The sequence below is a fragment of the Lutjanus erythropterus genome, chromosome 20 (genome assembly GCF_056507025.1).
Source record: "Lutjanus erythropterus isolate fLutEry1 chromosome 20, fLutEry1.hap2, whole genome shotgun sequence".
Taxonomy (NCBI): domain Eukaryota; kingdom Metazoa; phylum Chordata; class Actinopteri; order Lutjaniformes; family Lutjanidae; genus Lutjanus; species Lutjanus erythropterus.
Genome location: NC_139336.1, coordinates 13,767,429 through 13,791,129, shown reverse-complemented (window position 1 = coordinate 13,791,129; position 23,701 = coordinate 13,767,429). Strand labels below are relative to the sequence as shown.

The 23,701-nt window shown below is 40.6% G+C and overlaps 1 protein-coding gene across 1 annotated transcript in view; it reads left to right on the top strand.

Annotated features, from left to right (window-relative positions):
* Positions 1-23,701, top strand: part of tnksa (tankyrase, TRF1-interacting ankyrin-related ADP-ribose polymerase a) — a 112,799-nt gene that overhangs the window by 8,091 nt on the left and 81,007 nt on the right. The window contains exon 4 of the mRNA XM_084745898.1: positions 7,004-7,099. Coding sequence (XP_084602024.1) covers positions 7,004-7,099 — 96 coding nt within the window. The remainder of the gene's footprint in view (positions 1-7,003; positions 7,100-23,701) is intronic.

Genomic DNA, 23,701 nt, shown 5'->3' with positions numbered 1-23,701 from the left:
CTTAGTGAACTACATCTGTCGTCTCGCTCAATATTCATCACCAGCACCAATCTCACTGCCCTTAATAACGTTTTCTTACCTGAAACAACTCCAGCAATCCCTGATGCTTTTATCTGCCATGAAGAGGAAGAATGAGAAGGATCTGTTGTTGTGTGACTACATCCCAGTACGAAAACAAACAGGCATCGTAGTTTCAGCAGCTAACTTTAGCTTTTGGAGGGAGAAAATCATGACGTTTCTTACATGACTGAGGTAGTCTTTCTAATTTCTTGGCTTGAAAAAATATTTTTTAAATTGACAAACCTCATGTGTGGCTCATTGCACAATTCATATGGGATCAAACAATAATTTATCTCTCGGCATTGACTATAGTTCATATTTTTTTCTGAAGTTTGGTCCCATTGTGGTCCACCAGAAGGGTCATGACTTAGGCACTCTGTATCTGTCAGAATAATCGTAGTACATTTTTTCTTTAAACTTATCATAGAGTTAGAGTCTGTATGCCGGTCGTTGTCCAGGATTGTGCTCATTTGACAGGAGAAAATCACCTACTGTATAATTTTGTCCATTTCCGTGACTGTCTGACCACTTTGATGGCCTCCCATCTAAGTCACAACACGCTTTGCTACAGAAAGATGTGTTTTAACACCAGTCCTTTAATGACATGTCATTAGCAGCAGTATGACTATGTTGGAATTGTTTCAGGTCCTCTGATACAGCTACTGAAACCGCTAAAACTGTCGTGTTTTTGTCTGTGGATTCCAGACAGCTGAACGTCTGAGCTCCTCTCTGAGCACTAGTAAGCTCTCCTTCTTACCTATGTTTATGAATAAAACCTGCCTTTATGTAGAGAGTAGCTGTGTTTCTTATTCTTATGATCAAATGTCATAAATGCACAGCTCCTCATGTACTAGTGGCATTTGTCAGGTTGCGACAGGCAAGTTTTTGCAGCTAAGAGTGGAAAATACAAGGGATGTAGGACAAAAATACTTACATGTTGTTGCATCAGGCCCAACTTTTTGCAGTAACAGTCACCAGGCTTTGGAGGTAGCAGGTCGTACAGAGGATGTTGTTGTTCTGAGGTTCCTCTTAGCTCAGTTGTGCTCTGTGAAAATGTTATTGTGACATTTTGTCCTTGTGACAGAGAGGACTCAACCTGTTGTCATACACTGCTCTGATCGTCCCAATAGATAGCATGACTTAGTCATGCGCCCTCTGAAAATACATCCTGGCACATTTTCTGAAGCAAGAGGGTGATGAATATGTTCTTCACTAACACTTCAAAAGGCAAATATTTTCAGGTCACATTACCAATTTGTAAGATAATTTGAAAAGCTGCCACCTACACTCAAGTAGTTCCCCTCTGGCACAAAGGATCATCATTCTCAAGTCCTGGATGCGAGTGTCCTTGACTACAGCAATAACATTCCTCTGCATTACCACATGACAGTAAGAAAGCTGATAAAATATAAAGAGGATTAAATGTTTCCCTGGATATATTGTGTATCTAAGTTTTGTGTGTCTGATTGTCATAGTGTACCGAACCCACCAGATGTAGGAAAAGTCTAAAGAAAAAAGTTATTTTCAACTGTTCTGCAGTAAATGATCAGCAATAATGCTGTGTAAACATGACACATGCAAAGAAATGTTAGTGTTTGAATAGAAAAATGCAGTTTATAACTGAGGTCTCAACATTATAATGTTAGTTAGTTCTTCACTAACCAAATAATGTAGTATAAATAATTTACATATGATGGTAACACTTCATTTGAAGTGGTGTACAGGAAATAATCATTACACTATCATATCCATGTCATGACGCCTGTCATAAACATGAGGTCCAAAATGGTACCACTTCATCAACATTCATAGACTCAAGACTTGGTTAGACATATTTATGGTGATGTGATGACAACGTTATGCACACCTCTTCAAATTAAGTGCATTTGATTTGACTCCATCACAGAACAACATTATCATTTGTTTTGAGTACCAAAAATCTGTACTCAGCCAGTCAACAGAACAGGTTAAACCACTCAGATGGACCTCTGCAATTGCACAAATCACGTGTTTATTAAAGGTTAAAAGCTTTGTTGCATTTTTATGTTTGGTTTTCCATTCTAACTGCACAGCTACAAGCAAACTAATGCATGTAAACACAAATCACATGACCTCTAGCGGCTTGTTTATTGGACTGAGTTTTGGTAGCCTGTCACCCTGCCAGGTTAGAGATTTGGCAGCGGGATGAGAGTCAAATCAACTGTGATTCAAACTGTAACTTCGGCTCAGCATGATGGACTCTCGATCCTCTCCTCTGGTGCTCTGACAACTTGAGTGAGAAATTAATCTCTCGTTACCAAACCTGCATCTCTTCAAGCTCAAGGTCTGGAGAAAATCTCATCAGCAAACTTGGGATAAGGAGATCTTGGAAATCCCTAAGGCAGCCGTGCGATTGGTTTAAAAACAGCTGTTGCCGTAACAGTTGGGTGCATGTTTTAACCGTGTCCTCAGCTCTCCTCAGTGTCATTTGACTGGTTAGTGTTATGATCATATGAGACTCCACCCTTTCTTGCATAACATTTGGTTTGGAATTTCTCCATATGTCAGGTTTGATGAGATGGACAGAAGTTATTTGTTTTTTGTGAAGCACTTTGTAATCGATTAATTTTGATATGTGCTTTATAAATAGACTTTTCTTGTTCGTCATTAAGGATCCATTTATTATTTGGTTGAATTGAATGGAATTGAATTGCCAGATGCCTTGGCCAAAGGTTTCAAGGGAACTTGCTTAGATGTTACGTGACAGTTAAAGACAGTTGCATTAGTTAATGTGCCATAAAATATTAAATGTTTACGCCATGAAATGACAGAAAATTGTGAAAATTGCCCATCACAATTTCTCAGTGCCTCAGGTGATCTTTAAATAGCTTGTTTTGGGTGACTAATAGCACAGAACCCGAAGATACGGATTATAAATTTTTAAACAGGGAAAAGCAGTGTAATCGTCACATTTGAGAGGCTGAAAGCAGTAAATATAAATGACTGTAAAAATATAATATTATATAAATATATAAAATTGTTGACTATTTTTCTATGAATCAACTCATTCCAGTTCTTTCATGCATTTATTTTTTGCTCTGTAGCTCTGCTTTCTCAGTTCTTGCAAACAGTGACAGCAAAAGCGAGTTTCTTATCTTTATTATGTAGGCTGGAGGTTTGACTTTTGCCCAAAAAAGTGCCTACAGCTCTTTGCCCAAAATGTTCACTTGTGTAAAACTGGCAAAAAGCCACAAATGTAAATTTAGACCAACTAAAAGCTCCCGTGCCCACGTCTTCTCACAGAAAGGCTTTTACTGTGAAGCAGCTGCAGGAAGTGTCAAGACAGCATAACATTTCACCCGTCTGCTATCTGACTGTTGTTGTCTGCTGCTTTAAAGGGATAGTTCAGATTGTTTGAAGTGAGGTTGTATCAGGCACTTATTTATAGTCGGTCTATTACCTGCAGTAGATGCTGGTCAGCACGCCCTCTTTTTGGAAAAGCAGGGAAGCAAAGCATTGCACTGCTTTGGAGAGGGTCAGCAAAAATAACATATTTTAACCACTTAAAAAACTTACCACTTACTATCAGTTTAAGTGTATGCAGTATTTAGAATAGTTTCATTGCTTTACCTTTCTGTCAGACAGCCTTTCCTTTCCTGTCTTGCTCAGTGAGACTCTTTTTGGCAAAAACAGTAACTTTACCTCACAGAATATGGGAGTTGCTGGTCTGCTGCTGCCTTGATCTGTTAGGTTGTGTGTGGTCTTGTGTGACTTTGGTGAATCCGAACTAATCTTTTAAAGTCACACCAGTCACACCAATTGTGGCAGCAGTACTCCAGCAGTTCCCAAATTCTTACAAGGATAAATAACTGATTTTGCTTCTAATAATCCAAACTCGAGATGAGACCAGTCTGATGTCAGCACTGGGGGCTGACACTGATGTATTTCACTCACTGGATATTGGACAAATGTCCTTGATCCACATTCCACCCTTAATCCTACAGACCCCCGTGTTGTCTATTTATAAATAGTCTGCTACTCCACATAATTAAAAGATTAACAATTAACATCATACTTCATGTCATTTCCACCTTGCCACTAAACACAGGGGAAACACGTCCCAAACAACTGACTGAAAATAGAGATCAGGCTTCTCATTTTCTGTTTCCTGTACTTAGATAAGCTATGTGCAACCAAATTTTGAAGACTGTTAAAATATGTTTCTGAGGCACCTGTAAAAGCAACATGTACTGTATAGTCACATCTTAAGTTAGTATTAGCAAAATGTGAATTAGTTAGTTAACTATTAATGCAGTGAGCATTTTGCTAATACACAATGGCTGGAGGACTCCATTACACAAGTCTGAGGCTCTGTAATATATAACAAAGAAAAAATGTAATAAGAAAAAAGAGCTCTGGTATCAGTATAATATTGATAATGGCAGAGATCCAAATTCAGATATCAGAATTGGCTCAGGATTGAAAATGTGGATCGTCCTTCTCCAGTCCGAACTATCCCTTTAATCTTCATCAGCACAGTATCCCAGTGATGGGGCCAGTTTTATCCCTTTTTTTTTCTTCAGTTTTTGCATTTGAACACCACACTTAGGATATACCTGGATACCGCTGAATGAGGTTACTGATCGGACACAGACATGGCAGATAGTCATAAGATCATTTTTGCAAATCTGACATTGTCCTGAAAACTAATCCTGTCCAAAAAAAAAAAAAAAAGGATTTAGGATGTTCAGAGAGGGCTTTCTCAGGTATTATAGGCGAGCTGCAAAAAACTGGAAACATAAAATTAGAAGTTGGCATTTGTAAATGAATCAGAAACAGTGGTTCAGACTGTATTGTAAGAACTGTTTTAACCTGTACACGTGTTGCTGTGCAGCTGTCCATCATTTCTCTGTCTGCCTCACTATGAGAATATCTTTATTCTCTTCATCGTCGGGTACCAGTATCTGTCTGTGTGTGTGCTCGCTCATGTGTGTGTGTGGGATTGGTGCAGAGCTAAATCATATTTTTGTTGAGGGGTGAGTGGGTGACTAAGGTCTGCGTCAGTGCTGGGGCAGAGGCACACGCACACACGCATACATGTGCACATAAATACACACACATAAGCCTGTTTATCTCCTCTTCTCCCCTCCTCTCTGGCTGGGGTTGAGCACGGTAGTTTGAAGTGTACACAAGTCAAAGGGCATGTGCACCAAGGGACTGCTCAGCAACCACAATAGTGGGAAGTGAGATGGAGAGGAAGGCAGCGAGAATATTGACATTAGCCCCCTCAAAAGAGCTTATTTACAATAAAACTGAGTGCAGGCACAGTTTGTTATTCAGCTCATACCTGTTCGCTAGTCGCATGACTCTGCCCTCTCTCCTCTCCTCTCCTCTCCTCTCCTCTCCTCTCCTCTCCTCTCCTCTCCTCTCCTCTCCTCTCCTCTCCTCTCCTCTCCTCTCCTCCCTTTTCTTTCTTCTCCTTTCCTCTCATTTCCTGTTTCTTTTCATTGGCTGTAGTTTTCTTTCCTTCTCTTCTCCTTGACTCTACTCTCCTCCCTTCTCCTTAATTTCTACTCTCCTTTTTTCCTTTCCTTTTGTTTCCTTTCCTCTCTTTTCTCCTTTTTTCTTGTCCCCACGTATTTCCTCGCATTCCCCTTCTACTGTCCTCTCCTCCCCTCTTCTTCCCATTTCCCGTTTCCTTTTGTTTCCTTTCCTTTCTCCTTTCCTCTACTCTACTCCCCTCTCATTTCCTTTCCTTTCTGCTCTCCTCTCTTCTTTGGTTCCTTTGACTTTACTTTCCTTCTCTCTCATTTCCTTTGCCGTCCTTCCGTTTCCCATTTCTTTTTGTTTCCTTTAGTTTCCTGTTTCTTTTTTTAGTTTCCCCTTTTCTTTGCTTTCCTTTCATTTCCTTTCTCTCCCACTCTCCTTGACTCTACTCGCTTCCTTTTCCTTTTCTATTGTTTCCTTTCCTCTTTTCTTCTCTCTTTCCCTTGTGTTTCCTTAGCTTTTCTTTCCTTTCTCCTCTTACCTTTTCCTCCCCATTTCTGTCTTTACTTCTCCCTTTTCCTTTCCCTGCTTGTCATCTTGTCTCTTTTCTTTTCCTCCTCTCCTCTCCTCTCCTCTCCTCTCCTCTCCTCTCCTCTCCTCTCCTCTCCTCTCCTCTCCTCTCCGTCACACAAACACTCTTGTTTTGTTTTGCTCTCCATCTCCCCTCTTTCTGTCCTCTACCTCTCCCATTCTCCCTGACTCTCACCACCCCTCCCCTCCCCTCCTGTTCTCCTCTCGTCTCCTCTCTCATCTTGCTCTCCGCTGCATCGCTCAGTCAGTTGGAGAGGCGAGAGTCTCTCCACTCGCGCTGCCTGCCCGCCTTGTCGCTGCTGCCGCTGCCACCGCCGCTGCTGCTACCTCGATTAGCTGTAGCCGCTCATCTCTCCCCTCCTCACTCATTTTTATTTATTTTCTCAGCTTTAATCATAGCCTCCTCCTCCGCCTCCTCCTCCTCCGTGGAAGTGTGATGTGTTTTGTAGCCCGTCACGTAGCCGCTTTGTGAGGTCCGCTGTTTCTCTGGCGGTGTTGCTGTAGTGTAGCTCTCGCTGCTCTTGTTGTGGCATGTCTGTTTACATCAGCAGCATGGCTCGCAGGGCAGGGGCAGCCAGGGGCAGCCGAGGGAGCAGCGCTAGCAACAGAGGAGGAGCAGCTGGAGGAGGAGGAGAGAAATGTGAAGCAGGACGCGCGGAGGGGCTGCCAGGAGAGCCAGGAGACACAACCAGAGGAGGAGGAACAGGAGGGCAAGAGAGAGAGAAAGGAAGAGCAGTTTATGGAGCAGGATGTGGCTCAGGAGCAGCAGGAGGAGGTGGAGGAGGAGGAGGAGGAGGACAAGGACTAGGAGGAGGTGTGTGTCGGGGAGTTTGCATGTCAGTCCAGGAGCTCAGCTACTGTCTGTGTCTGCCCTGTTGTTGTACAGTGTTACTGCAGCATGGAGCTGACCCCAACATCCGCAACACCGACGGCAAGTCTGCCCTGGACCTCGCTGAACCCTCCGCCAAGGCTGTGCTCACAGGTCAGTGTCCAGTCTTTTTGTGTATCTGTCTGTCTGTCCAACACATGTCTGTATTTCTGTGTTCCTCTCTATGGCTCGTATTGTGTTGCAGATTGCTTTAATTTTGTTTATATCTTTCCTGTTCTTAGTTTCTCGTTTGCTTCCTCTGTTTCTCTCTTTTCTTTAACGATACACTTTTCCACTTCCATCTTAATGTAACATTTTACCCACAACTTTCATTCAACATTCGTTTCCTCATTTTGTCCAAGGCTGCTGGCAGTATCAGCTTTTTTTTCCTTCTATCTATCACCACCACCCTCTTATTTTGCAAGGCCGTGTCGCTCATGCAATCACTATGCTTTTTATTCAGTCTTTGTGTCCAAGGCTGTACACACATTGGTCACTACATCACATTTTCTGTATTTTTCTCTGTGTGTGTATCAAAGGGTCATTAGTGTATTTGAGTTTCTGCATTCTTTTCTGCTCTCATTTATTTTTCTTTTTGACTCCTCATGGCAGAGGTTGCACTCATTGATCAGCTACTCAATGAACTTCCAATTCTTTTTCTTCCTTGCCCTTTTTGTCTTTCCTTTCGTCTTTTCTGGAATGTCACATCTTTCTGAAAAATAGAAGAATAATCAAAACAGTGTAGTCGCAGACTTTTACACAGCAGTGTTTTCTTTAATACAACACGTACGTACACGTAAGACATCATCTTTAATGTAAAGTTGAGATTGCTTTAGATGTATTTGTCTTGACAACTTGACATGATCAAACTCAAACTGTTTAGCTTTATTTTATATACTGTTATATGTGGTTGGTTTGGTCACTGATTATCATGAGACTATTATAAGTGTGTAGTGAATAATTTCTGGACTTGAACTAAAGTGGTACCATTTTGACGTAAAGATGTCATTAAATGTTATAAATCCAGTTTGATGTGCAGAGTACAGTACCAGTGTGATTTAGCTTGGTCAGAGTTAGCTGATGGACTTAAATTAGGCTAACCGCTGTCTGATGTTATTTGTAGTTAGTGTTAGCTAGTTGCCTTGGTTAGCCTTGGAGCTGGCTACCTGATTAACTGAATCAGCCGTGGGTTGCCAGGAGCCAAATCAGCAAGAAAACCACCTCAGTACTGTGCCTCTCTGTCAAACTGTCAAAGTCTGACTGTTGGTTAATGTCAAATTGTCATAATAAAGACGTCTCAAAGTCAACTTTACATTTAAAATGAACTGATTGACTGAATGACACTTAATGCCAACAGTCATAAACATTCATAAAGACTCCTCTTATGCATACCCCTTCACCCCTGAAGTGTTACTGAGGTTTTCAATATAAAACATGAATGATGAATGATTTGAATGTTTCTATATTTTAGTACTTTTTCAACATGTTTTGCACATCTTAACAATAACGTGATAATACTGATAACGTGATAATTTTCACGACTGTAATCGTGATATGATTTTCACACCATTTTTGGTACATCATGTCCCTAGATGCCATATTCTGGCAACTTGAACTCCTGCTTACATTCACCCTTAAAGTTGCTAGCTGGCCTTAGGTACTGTTACCTGTTTTTGACGATCACTGACGATCACCCACAGGGGGCCACCTTTGTGGAATATTTGGCAGCCACAGAGTAACTTGTTGTGGCTATGATTAATGTCGACTCTAGGACTGTAACACACCTTCCCCACCCCATCCATTACATACCGCTGTAGCGTTATGGGGAGCCAGAGAAAGCCTTCATCACCACCATCATCTTTATCATTAAACCACACCAAAATATTCAATGTTTTCTCTTTAGGAACACTGCAGAAAGAAGCTTTAAAAGCAAACCAATCGAACTCATTGGAGAGCTTTAGTGGACAACATGGGACAGTAAAACTTTGCTGTGAAACTCAGACTAATTACTGGTTCTTTCATTGTTACAAGCCCTTAAAGGCAGCAGGACTCATTACACTGGCTCGCTGGTAGAGAAACCACTGGGACACAGTTACAGCCTTTAAACGAGGAACTAATTAAAAATATATGTCCTTTAAATAAATAATTTTCAGTATTTTTTCTTTTCAATTTTTTCGTCAGTTGGACAGCTGAAAATATAGACACAGAGAAACTTTTTGCAGGTTTTTAGGCCTGAGTGTATATGTGTTGTTTGTGTCAGCTGTTGAGTTGTGAATCCTTATCTTCCTCTTCAGATTTCAGATGTCGAAGGTTGAAGACATTAACTGTACTCAGTTTTTGTTTGGGTGAAGAGAATCTCAAATTCAAAATCTCTTCTTGTGTTCACCGTCTCTCTCCGTGGTTACTGATGTAGGCTCTAAATCAGTTTTCGCAGCACCACTTCTGTGTTTACATCATCAATTCCCCTTGTTAGGCTCGGTGGCAAATGAGATAAACCTCGAGATACCACAGCGAGGAGCTGTGCCGTGTCAAAACATGAGGGTGGTGCTTCACCACAGCGGCCCTATAAAAAGTTATTGTTCTTTCCTGCTAGAATGGAGCGAGGTTATTTGGTGGCAGAATTATTGAACATTGCTGCATATGTCACAGTTAGCCCCTTCACCCCATCTCACTAAGTTTTATAATGGAGGTGTCATGGAAGTACAATTTATGAGCAGTGAAATAGAGGATTAGCCCAGGAGTAATTTCACTGATCTTATATATGTGATAGAAAATGTTAACAAAACACTTAATCAAATGTACATATATAGTATGTAATGATGGGCTGAGACAAACTCAAATACACTACTTACTGCTGAAAAATCGGAGTGTACTAAGTGTAGCTTTGGTGTTTTTATTTATTGACACTCCACACTGGCAGAGGTCATGACAAAATATCAAAGATGGCTCCAACTTGAGGATTTAAAAAGAGCTGTTCTAGTGAAGTCTAACTTTATTTAGTGCAGAAAGAAAGATGTGAGATTTTCATCTTAAGAGGTACAGAGAATCATTCCAGCATCGTAGCCAGTGCTGTGATATTTCAGACTAGCCTGGGAACTAGACGTATCTGCAAGCTCGTGTTTCATTTGCTCCATCAGCTTGTAGTCAGAGCTAACTTAGTCAATGAATGGCAGCTATTAGCCTTTCTGTGTCTGCAGCGGAAATACAGAGAGTTGGCTGAAGCGTTGACAGTCACTATGAAGCACACTCATGATCTTTGTAAAAGTGCTTGTGTGGTAGGTTGGCTGTGTTGTAACTGAGCTAAGTGTTAGCGGCTAATAGAGGCCAAGAGGGGATTGTCAGTATGTAGCCGTGGGCCTGCTGTTTATCAGTCGAGGGGAAAAACTGTAGTCTGCAACTTCTACAGCCGTAAAAAGTGCCGAAAATTTAAAAATGCTAAGCAGAGGGTTTGGAAAAAATAGTGTAAACCCCTGTTAATGATGTGTCTCGATGTGACTTGATCAGCATATATTTGAAAATGAGCGCTGGTTCACAGACTCCCACTCAACTGCTGGTGCTTGAGGAGGTGGGCTGCCCAACTCTGATTAACGGACCGAGTGGGGAGATGTTAGTGGGTATCGAAAGCTGCCGCCATATCAGCCAGTAGCAAAATGAAATTGCAGTAAATATGGAGAGTTTAAATACCAAAATGTCAATATTTGGACCTGAATCAATCAACAACACCACTAAGTACCCATATACATTTAAAACATACTAAAAAAGTGGGCAAGAGGTTGAGAAGGGACCAGAGGGACAGACTGATTTTTGTCCATTTCTTAAGGAATGTTGCCAATAACACCAGCATTTATGTGTTTCATCACAGTACAGTAATATAATAAATAATGTTAATCAGTTTTGAATTGCATTTTGTTCAGCGCCCCTTTGAAATGAAAAATGAACTGAGAGATCCCAGACTAATTTACAAATGTGTTGCCAGGCTAAATTTAGACCAGAGGTTTTCAATCTCTCAGGCGAGAATTGAAGGAGGGGCATGGAGGTAGAGCCATGAGGAAAAAGTAGTGCTTTGAGATGAAAGGGACAGGTGCCTGCTGGTGCTCTGGAAACAACAACAATTTAGTTATTGTATTTTTACCTGCTGGGTTGGCCTGATTCGCAACAGTCAGCTCTCGCGGCAGCAGTGGCTTTGACACAACTCATGGAGGCAATTAAGATGCTTAAGCTGTTTCTTTTCATAATGGCGCCATAACTCAGTCAAATCTGAACGCACAGACATGAGACACATGTTTCAGAATACAGTATGACTTACACTTTCTGAATATACTATAATTTGTAATGTCCATCGATAGATAAACATCCATAAATCGGCTTAGAAATCCTAGAAAAAATATGTATCTTTTACCTCCAGAATTTGCCAGAGATTAATCATGTTTTTATGTTTTCCTGTGTATCAAACTAATCTAGCTACAGGTGTCTTTACACTAAATTGGTACATTGCAAGCAGGAACTCCTAATGCGTATTTTGGCATACTTATAATGATGCCAGTTTGCTAAAATGTAAACAAATATAATCTTAAAAATGCCATGCTGTTGTCTTGGTTTTGTCTGAGGGTGCGCACAGTGTTAGGACTACTGTGTGAAGTAATCTACAATTCAAGTCATCAACTAGGTACATGATACAGATCATTGTGTCTTTTTCGCAATGAGAATACTGAAATTAGCTTTAGTGTGCTGAGGCTGCCCTCACACATCACATTCATTTATGAGACAGTGTTTTCCTGCTCAAAGTGAGGCAAAGGATGTATCTCACCTATGACCCACTGGACCTCGATTGTTTTTTAAAATGGAAATACGTTTTAACCGGATGTATGGTGCCCCATTTGCCTACCCTGAGAATCATAATGGAAAAAATATTTAGAATTAAAACATGTTTAAAAAAAAAAAGATCCTCTAAGTCATTATAGTGAGAAGCTTTTTCAAAACAATGACTGACTTATTTCAAAAATAATCAGTATCTCACAAAAATGACTTAATGCTCATTTAGGCTAAATGCTAGACACACATAAGGATATAGACAGAGCCTTCCATCCGTACTCTGCACTTAATTTGTCCATATACTCTGCACATTTTCTGAAAGATTAGGGACACGGGTGAAACTGAGCCTTATCTCCAGTAGTCATGGGGGCAACATAGCGGTGTAGCCAGTATTTCATGTGAGAAATGACCTGAAGAGTCTGTATGTGGGCAATGATGGTTACATTGTTTAAAAAGGACATATTTTTGTATGTAAAGGGGACATAAATGAACCTTTAGTATCTCAAAATAATGACTAAGTCGTTATTTTGAGAAAGTTTCTTATTACAATGACTTACAAGTTTTTTTTTTTTCTCGATCACATTGGCAGAAACAAGCTTCCATACATTTTAACTTGTCATAATAGAATAAGCATAGGTGTAATTAATAACATTATGGCTCTGTTCCATTCAGATGATTTATTAAGCCATTCCAAATGTTGGCACTGGCTCACCTAACTGGGATGCAGCCATAATTAAGGTTATTAATTACACCTGTGCTTTCCTAAGACATGTCAAAATGTCATCTGTGAAAAACGCCTATTAAAAGGTCGCCAAGTGGTAAATACAGATTAGGTACAGTGCTTAAAACACATAAAAATGGGACTGAATACTCATGATTTCACTCAAGACTAAGCCTCCAAAACGAGCAGATGGGCGCGTTTTGAAATTTTAATGAAAAAGACAACGAGGCATTTACAAGGACGGCGAAATGTTATCAACATCTGCCGTGTCTTCCACAGGCATTCAGCGATGCATTCAGGTGCAAATCAACACGTAACAGAGAAACTAGTTGATCCATAACACCAGTACTCATTAATACAGCACATCATCGTCCCCCTTCCTCCTGCAGTGGTTGTTCTGTATTCTGTCTGTGGTTCAGAACGGACAAATTTACCTCATCTTGTTAGGAAGGTGAATTATGCTTTTAATGGCGGGCACTAATTACCTAAACTATCGTCCTGTTACATTGTCTTTTCACCCACGCCACCCTGGAGTGATTCCACTGTTGTAATTACCATTGGAAGCGATGCATTTAATGCAGTGCTCTTAAAGATGGTTTTACTGTGGCCTGGATGGTCAGGTTTTGGCAAAAGGCCTTTATATTCTCTCATGTAAATGTGAACATGTATGATCGTGTTTGTGTGTTTGTAGCCTCTGCATAATCGACTACAGTGACACCCTGCAGGAGCCTTTTTTCCGTCCTGTGTGTTCTGTTCCTATGATATAGAGGTTCTGTTCTGTTCCTCATTTCTGCCACAGGCAAGCACAGCTTTCAGCTTCAGTCTGTGGTGATGGAAGTTTATATTGACCCATAAATTAGCTCTACTGCCCTGCCACATCCAACAAACTGCTCTCAGAAATGATAGCCTCTGTTCCCCTTTAGCTGGAGATGTGAAACGGAAAGACAGAGAGAATTAGTTTTTTTTTTGTTTTTGTTTTTTAAACGCAGCTTCAAACATCCTCATGCTGCATTTTAATTAAGTTTCCCGTCATCCAGTTTGTTTTCCTGACCAGGGTGAACATGTCAGAACAGGGCAGGGCGGTGTTGATTGTCAGGTCTTTGTTCAGTCCCTCAGACGTTCCACAGATACGCCTTTTAACCCGCTCAGACAGGGAATTCTGCAGTTTAGTCTACCAGAAGTATGAGACAACACTATTCACACCACAACAGGGGTCAGACTCACATCCACAACTGTACTTCCCACATACAGAATTTGGTGACAAAGTCCTGGGTGGTGTGCTTCTCAACATTATTTGCAGAACTGAAATGAGCTGGTAAGGACAAGCTCCTCCAAATAAGTTTATTATACCTATCAGAATCTGCTGCAATATTAATAGCACAATAAATAAGCAATTAAGTCTGATAGAAATGTAAATTGTTCAAAGCTGAAAAAAAATCTTTGAGGTAAAACTCATTACTCTATTGTGCTTTTTGTAGTGTAAAAGCTTACAGAATTTCAAGTTAATTATATTGTTCCTTATCAGGTTACAAAGGAGGGCATGCACAGATTTGCTCTGAGATTAGCTTATCGCTAAATGGTCACTGGCTCCTCGAGCTAAATTCGGATGTCCCGCGGTACATAGCATTTATCAGATGTTGGAGCGGAGCTGGTCTGTTTTGACCTGATTTACAGTCCTGCGTCAGGGTGGAACAAGTTGAAGAATGCTGGACGGATTTACATTTTATGATCAAGCCAAGTCATTTTTTAGTACAGTGATTGTTCTTTATCACAAAGTGAATGAGAACATGTACGTTGGGAAGCCTATATAATCGGTTCTGCACAACATGCTCATTTAGTGTTTTGATGGGCAAGTATTTCACAGAGTTCCTTTAAAACCAGAGTAGACCAGAAGTGGGGCAGGATTGTTGTTTTGCAAGTCACAAGTAAAGACTAATTCATCTGTAAGATACAGATATGAATGGAGCCTTCTGTCAGTAGTCTGTGTTCATTACATCCATATTTGTGCCCATTTTCTGAAAGCTTATCAATAAGGATGAAACTGAGTGGTGAGAGTTAGTCCCAATTCAAGACTGACGATGCCAAAGTAAAGTCCCAAGTCCTACACTTTAGTCTACTGCAAGTGCTTTGATTTTGTCAATTTGAGTATCAAGTCATCAGATTTTGTTTCATATTGGTAATGTTATTCTGTACCAGAGTACACCTACAACATCCTCTATGCAACGTTTCTTTATGTTGTTATTGTCTAGAAAAGCCTGCCAATTGCAAGATCCCAAAGCAGTCCACCGCCTTGATTTAGTATGGTAGTTTTTCACAACTGATGTGAACTGTACTCGAGACCACCTTTTCAAGTGGATCTGGGCATGGATCAGTGAACCACTGACCTGGTCACGGTACACAGACAATCCCTGTTGACCTGTTCAAACCAAGTGCCAACACAGGTTTTCCCAAAGTTCCGGCACTAATGTGAGGGTTTTACCTGCAACGTCCCGAATATCCAACTGCAGATAAGTAATTGAGAGAAACGCACAGTAATGATGTGAAAAGCCTTAGAGGAGCTAACTTAGGAAACAAAAGGATCACCGGGAGGATTCCTCTTTACATCCGTCTTTCCTGTCGTCGGTGATTGATCTTCCTCTGGCCAGCGAGCAGTGATTAGGACACTTTCATCAAGTTGTTTCTGCCCTTGACGATTCTTTCCCTTCTCCCCTCGTCTCTCCGTGGGTTTCTTTTTTCACTCATCAATTACAGCTTTGTTTAATGAGCTTGCAAGTACAGCATGTACTCCATCCGCCCCTCATCCTTACATCAGCCTCGGTGTCACTCTTTTTCCCTTTCACAAGTCATCCATACTCTTTGTCCTCTTGCCCCCTGCTGTCACTCAGCCACTTCAGGCTCTACACCAATCAGCCTCTCCATCTTTCCCCTGTGACATTTGTCATTTATTCTCTTTCTGCTCTTCACTTGAAATGTCTCACTCTGCCTCTTCCTCTTTAAATCTCTGACAGTAACATGGTTCCAGTGTTATATCAGTCTACAAAGTACTCATAGATAAGCCGTTGGTGTGTCAGAGACCTCGGCTAACCCTGAAAGGGTGGAAGTTGACGACTAAGGCTATTTGTCCACTACACCTCAGCCTAATACTTTACGACCGTACTAAAGGACAAAATCAACAAAATCTCTTTTTAAATTTTCTGTGAAGTGCATATTGTTGATTTTGTCTGCATATTTGGCTCTCACAGTGTTGTTTGTTTTTGTCTTAAAAAAAAAAAAAAGGAAGCAGAGACTTGGCTTTATAAAAACAAATATAGATTTTTTTCAAAGACAAACACCTGTAGAAGAAGAAGAACAGTTGCCTCAGCCTCGGGCGAGATGACAGAATGAGTGACAGGTGTGTGGGTTGAACTTTGAGCCACTGAGGGGGAGGAGGGCGTGACTAACAGTACTCTTATTGCACAAAGGTGAAAAGTTACTTATGGTGTTGAGGCTGAAAATCCTGTTCAGAGTATTCACATTTTTATTATAAGAAACAAACAAACATCACATGACAAATGGAAGCAGCCAACAGGGATATGTTTGATTTTAAGCAACAAGACTAAAAGTCTAGTTGTAGTTGACTTAGGCACAGTGGTGCTTTGAGCTAAAGACAAACACCATCATGCTAATATGCTCATAATTAAAATCCTAATATGCTGATGTTGCCATGTTTGTGAACATGATTACCTGACCTTCGTTAGACCCTGTGACCTACAAAGTGTTTTTTTTCCTAGCTGAAAATGCTAAGAAACTCTTCTGAGGTGCAGCATTATTACAGCTGTGATACAGAATATCTGTGGAAGTATTGGTTAATTTATGTTTTGCAAGTACATAATTTCCCAGATAGTTTGTGTTATCAAATACTAAATGTAAAAACGTTGGCCCAAGGTAGAGTACTTGTGGGTTCATGCGATTTTGCTGGCGAGAAAACATCTCCATGAGTACATCTTGTAAACACACAGTGCTCCCATGATAAACAATTCAAAGAATATTCTAGCTTTGGGAATAAACACTTTGGTGTACACGGCTCCTTCATTCCGGTTTCTGTTCCAGAGGTAAAAAAAAAACAAACCCACATTAAAAAACACAATACAAATGAAATTTGTATCAATATTAATTACCAGAAACAAAGTCTTAGAATGTTTCTCACTTCATATGTTTAGCTAAGTATAATAGTTTAAAAAAATCTAATATTGTTGTTATTGAATGGGATACTTGTTTCTTACAGTGGCTATTAACAATCACTATGTCCCATAACCACGAGACCATAGCAAACTTTGTAGTTTTTTGACAGCAGAGATTACACATTGATTGTTGAAAATGTTACCTTGGAAGTCATGACATTTTACATTTCTTATAGCATGTGTTGTATTGGAGCTGTCTTGGAAAATATACCTCAGGAGCATGCTTCATGTAAGACTAATGAAAAAAAATGCAGATTGAGAGATTGCATTGAGTTGCAGAAGCTTGCAGAAAAGAGGCTAGATTGTGGATCTCTATTAGGGCTGAAATTGTTAAAAATGCTTGTCATAATTTCCTGCTGTTGAGGTTGATGTCTTCAAAAATGCTTGTTTTGTTTGACCAGCATTTGAAAATCCAAAAATAATGGCTTTACCATGGTATAAAGCAAAGAAAACCACACATCTGAGGATTTGGATATCAGTTTTCAAAGTTGTTGGTTAATTTTCTGCCAACTAATCGATTAATGGACTAAACAGGATGTTGTCACAACATAGTTTCTGCCTGAGTGCACCAATAAAAAGAGAACAATGGATTTTGATATACCGAACTACAAATCATGTGCTGTTTACAAAACGAGGCTGCATTTCTTTTCTGCTTTTGTCTGGGTCTTTGGAGACACCATTGTCTACCAGTTATGATATATTTGGTCTTGAAGCTTTCGAAAGAGACAGGCCCCTGAGTTGGCACTTGGTGTTTGGCCATGCCGACAAGGGCACAGAAACCTGTTTAAATGGAGTACAGGTGGTGTCTGAGGCAGCAGATACAATGCTGAATCTCTATCAGCATCCAGTGATGGAGATGTTTTGGTAAACTTAAAACTTTTCACAGCTTAAAAACTTGGCAGAGATAATACTGAAACCTTTTTCTATTTGGATTCAGTCATTACAACCCATGTGAAATGTGTATATACAATATATGTGTTTAAGTGTTGTTTACAATCTTGTTGTATTGTTTTTTCACTCACTACATGGAGATGTCAGTTCAATGCTGAATTTAATGGAGTAGAAAACGGTGGCCACCCGACTCAAACCGACTCAAATCATGAGTTTGCTTTAGATACGGAAGTTTGAAATGTCTTTCTGGAAGCCTATAGCTTAGGACAGTAAATAAAGAGGGAGAGAAAAGCCTGATTATTCATACATGTATTCATTATTGCTGCATAATAAAAAGAAGAGAAACACTAGAGGGGATAAATAGAGACGGAAGAGAGGCGAGAACAGAGAGAGGGAGTGAGAAACAGAGTCCATTAGCTGCTATTAATTACCTCTGATTGGTATTCACAGACTAGCCGCTTCTGAGCCTCAGAGAGATCAATTCTCCACTCTGGACCTCAGTCAACACACACACACACACACACACACACACACACACACACACACACATTCACACTCACACATGCTTGCTTATTTCTTTGGCCTCTCTTGTTTTAACTCTTACTCACAGTTTTGCACACAAATTCTCTCTCTGACTGCATTTTCTCTATACGAGTTTTAACATTTGTTGCAGCATTATAGGCCTGTCAGGCTTGATACCAGCATGAACTCAGTGGTTATAAATGACAGATGTAAGCTGAGTAACATTAGGAAGACATGTTGTCTTTTCAGAATGAGCTTAATTATCACTTGAAAGAAATTACTCCAGGTAATCTGACAAAAATGTTGATGAGTGTGGGCTGTAGCTTCTGATGTTGTGTCTTGTTGCCTTTCATGCGAGAGCTGCTCATTCAAGCTGAAAAAAAAGACAAAACATGGCAACTGTCTTGCACGTAAATTCCAGCGCGAATTTTAGTCCCTTGGATGGCTGCAGCAAATGATTCTTTTCATTACTGATCAATCTGGCAATCATTTCCCTGATTAACCGATCAGGTATTTGGTCAATACTTTGTCAGAAAACTGTGGAAAATGTTGATAACTGTTTTCCCAAAGGCCACGGTGACATCCTCAAATATCTTGTTTGGTCCACAAGCAAAGATATTAAGTTTGCTGTCACAGAGGACCAAAGAAAGCTTAAATCAGAGAATTAGGTTCCTTTTTCTTAAATAAATTACTCAAAACGATGAGACTAATTCACTATTGACTAACTGTTGGCCATTCATTGTAATAGTTGACAACTAATAAATTAATCAGCTAATTTACCCCAATTTCACCTCTAGTCCCTTGTAGAACAGGTGGGAATCTCAGGATGTGTGCTCTAAATTATGGCTTATCTGATGATGTCATCTGATGGAGTAGACTTAAAGGAATATCTCTACCTTCAATCCACCCTCCACTGTTCCTGTGTTTGTGTTGCATTGAACATGATGTCAGAGCAATTTCATATGGTGTCAGTTTGACAATCAGCCAAGAATCCTGCCTACATTAGAGTACTATCTTCAGTGGAAAACAAAATGGAGAAAAGTACCTGGTACCAAAAGTGGTTTGAATTGAGCCAAGCCATATCTTGCCACGGAAACTCGGCTTTTGATCCTTCTTTCTATTTTTATTCTTTTTGATGCAAAATAGGGGGCGCATGCACACACACACGCACACACACAGAGTGATGCTCAGTATATGTACGGAAAGTGCAAGGCAATATCTGTGTGCCCTTTTACCAGACTGCTGCAGATAGACAAGTGAGTAAAGGTCCAGGTTTCCCCTCTTGGTCAAAACAGCCGATCAGAGGATATATAGGACGTATGATACAGTCTTTAGATTAGTGGACTGAAATTACAGCAGTTTTTCTAGCTTTAAAAGTGTGGTTGGATCTTATGAAAGCAGCCGAGAACAGAGGAAGAAATATTTCTAAGTGGCCACTATGAGTAAATGATAAATGTGAGTTTTTCTCCCCATTATCTTTCTTTGATGAATCCTATTACTTCTACTAAAGCAATGACCTAGTTGCCCAATGAAAATCAATTGAGTCATTGTGTCTCATCTTAGTAATTGTGTAAAGCACGTTTGAACATTTTCAGCTTTAGAGGCTAATCAATTTTCTGAATTGAATAAACAAAGCATTAGTCTCACTTAAACAAGCTGAATGGTCAAAGTTGGCCTCACTCTTAAATATAAAAGTTTTGACTTGAACAGAACTTCTTCGATTTTCAAATCTGTATTGTATTGTCCTATCCCCTCAGTATTTGCTATTTCAGTCAAAAACCCTGTCACCCAGGCTTAGTTCAGATATGACAGATACAGTATGTTTCCCCATATGGTAGAGGTTTTCAGCTCCATGTCCAGCTGTAACTTGGATCTTGTTTCATCTCCAGTCTATCATGAAGGCAGAACGTGGACAACTTGAAGAGGCTGAGTGAACAAATTCAGAATCCAACAGCTTTGAACAAGTTTTTTGTCAAGAATTCCCCATCATCTTGTCATAGTTCGCTTTTCATCATCAGGAATGAGTTACAGATGGCAGTAATGGGCTGTCAGTGACAAAGGAGCTGCAGCCGTAAGGATATGAAGATATGAGAGGGACAGGGAAAAAAGGAATCTCCAGAGAATAAAATGTTTTTCAATTGTCCTGCTTTACTACAGTGCAGATACTCTTCTCTCTTGCTTTCTGCTTTGTTTTAATTTATGTATTATTTCTGCTACTTTTCCTACTCTTTTTAACTACAAGGCGAAAGCGGTTCCCTGTCACAACTAACTCGTCATCATTTTTCTTTTTGAGTTTGAACGTTCATCGGAAGGGCAATTCATGACAGAAACTCTGGGTCATGATCATCGACTTGCAACTGCTTTCAGTCCAACAATTTACTGGACTATTGACAGCAGTGCCTCAGACAACACCATTCCTCTAAATTACTACAGAAGATTGCCATACTTGAAGCAAGAATATTCGAAGTGGAAACTCTCCCAGTGTCTTCTGCCGGTCAGTTAGTTCAGCAGGAATCAGCTTGATACAGTTTAAATGGACTGCTAACTCTAAATGACACCATAACTTTTCCCAGAGTCACTGAAACAAAAACAGTGAAGTCATACACTGCGACTGGGATTTCTTCCTGGTGGGATAATCTGGGTGCAGACCCTAAAGATAAGCGCAAGACTGCATTCCCACTGAGGCCAACATTTATGGCTTCTGGCGGACGGCCAAACGCAGACATAAACACATACTGCAGTCGCCCCAAGACATTAAAAGTAGAAAACAGGTTTGACACATCAATAAATCTCCATGAGACAGAGATGGAGATGGGTGCTGATAAGACTAGACAAGGGAGAATTATGAAGGGTTTGAGCCACCAGAAAAAGGAAAAGGGGGCAGATACAAAGGAGGAAATATCCATCTGAAGAAACTGTTTAACCTGTAACTTTGGTTTTTGAAGATCACTGATCAGCTACAACATTTAAACCACTGACAGCAAAATGAATAACAGTGTTCATCTCATTATAATGGCACCTGTCAGTCATGGCAATATTGTGATGCCTAGATGACTGTGTCGGAGGCAGTGGTCACTATGAATAGAAGGATGCCAAAACACACAGTCCATCACAGCTTGCTCTATATGGGGTTGCGTAGTTGGAGACGGGTCAGAGTGTCCCTGCTGACCCCTGTCCACCGCTGAAAGCACCTAATGTGGGTCAGTCAGAGCTGGACCATAGAGCAGTCGAGAAGAAGAACGCCTGGTGTTGACAAGATGCTGATCTGGCCTCCATTTTTCCCAGATGTCAATCTGATCAAGCATTTCTGACTCCCTGAGTGGTCAGATAATTTGAATGTACTGTTTCACAAGTGCTACTACCTGTGTCATAGCCTAAAGCAGTGGTTCACAAACTGTGTGCAGAGGCACGCTGGGTGTCCAGATGCGCCTTGGGATTTTGTGACAACCATGCATAATTATTGCAATATACTAATGTACAAAAGATTTTTTTTTTTATTTCACATAGAAGTACATTCTACACACTCATTTCTCACTTACCATAAAATACATTTCCTATTATAACCTTCGGTTATAGCAGCCCCAGTTTTCACTGTTAATGCAGTTGCCAGATGGTGGGAATTATTGACAGTGTAACATATCTGAGGTTCTCAGTGATTGATTGAGGCCCATTTTCCTCCGCCTGCACTTCAGGAACACGGCTTCTGATTATTACTAGGTTGCTCTTTTCTTCTGTTGGTTAGACTGGTTGTAGAGAACATGAACATGCATGAACATGAATACAGGTTTGCCTTGAGATTTTGGCTTGCCTTTTCGTGTGCTGTTGGCACAAAAAGTTTAAAACCACTGGCCTAAAGAAGAAATCTCATAATTGATATTTCAACATCCAAAAATTAATTAAATTATTTTACATCTGGGGGCCAATGATGTTTACAGAGACCAATCATAAATGCTAAAGCAGGATTTGATTGAACTGTTTAATGGCCTTTGCAAACTGGGAGGCCAGTTGCTTCTGCCAGCAGTCAGCAGATTCAGCAGATCATTGAATGCACGGCTTAGCTAAGCCTGTGGTCTGAAAGAGAACAACTACATCGATAACTTTAATCTGTTCTTGGGACGTAGTCATCTTTTCAGAGCAGATGGTCTCCACCCAAGTGAATCCGGAGTACTGATGAACCATTTTTTGAGTGCGACACTCATCAGCTAGACCTAAGATGACACACAACAGCCCCCCAACAGCAAATCCTCAGTGTCAGTGTGTTGACAATTGTGGATCAGTCTTCCATTTCCTTCTCCCGTCACTCTCCCCCTGCCTCATGCCTTTTGGGACTCACTGACAAAATGGACGAGCTGTTTCTCTTTCTTTTTTATGTTTTTAATGCATTATGTAAAGCACTTTGAATATGAAATGTGCTTTACAAATACACTTGTCTTGCCTTTTGCGCAGCATCCCTGTCATCTTGTCATAACTGGAACTGGTAGTAATCAAATTTTTGTCATTGCCAGACAGGTTTTCATCTCTAGGAATCAATTAGGGGCTTGTGTCCACCCTGTGCTGCTTTTCAAGCTAGCAGTGCTGAACAGAAGCTTTGGGAAGCATTTGTCCCTGCTCCTGCTGTTGCTGTGTGACTAGTAGCAAAAAACAGTTTGAAGCGCGGTCTACTTTAACAGAAATTGTGTGTGTTTCCATTAAAATGATATTCCTGCTATGCTTGGTGTTGAAGACATGCTGTCAGGAAGCGCTTCCACTCTATTGTAAATAAAGAGAAAAAGGAAATTGTTGCTTTGAAGAGAGGGCCGTGGTGGGCAGGCGGCTTTAACATAGCAGAAAATTAGCCAGCACGCTCTCTCATAAAGGTTGGCGGAAAACGAAGAGAGATTTAAGAGAGCGAGGGTTGGGAGAGTGGACTGGGAGATGGAGAGAAAGTCGAAGGACGAGGGGAGGGGGAGGAGAAAGCCAGGAACTGAGAGAGGAAAAAAAAAGGGAAAAAGAAGGAAATGGATAAATGTAGAAGAAAGGAACTAATTCAGCAAGTGAAAGAAAGAAAAGAACGATTGAGGGTGAAAAGATGACGATGCTCAGTGTCTTGGGTGACAGACGAACTGATGCGACGTCGAGTGAATGCAAAGAAAGTGGAAGAGAGGGCGGCTCTGATCGGTGTGTATGTTAGCAGCCTAATCATGAAGACAAAGAACCGCTGTAGCTGCTCTGAAGGCTTCGTCCTGCTAATGCAGTGGGAGCAAAGGCAATCTAGCACCTGTGTGCACCTTAGTGCCTCTGAGTGTGTGTGTGTGTGTGTGTAAAAGAAAGTGTGAATTCCTGTGGCTGCAAGGCCAAGTGTGTAGCTTTCTTCCTCTTATCAGTGACATGCTCATTGATTACCACGATGACTGCTGTTCGATTGGTCCCCAGTGATGAATGAGCCCCAGCCCCATTTCCAAAATGACCTAGCAAGAGAAGCAAAACAAAGTGACTTTTTTTTAGCTTGTGTGTGTGTGTGTGTGTGTGTGTGAGAGAGAGAGAGATGCACTTCCAAGGTTCTCTCACCCC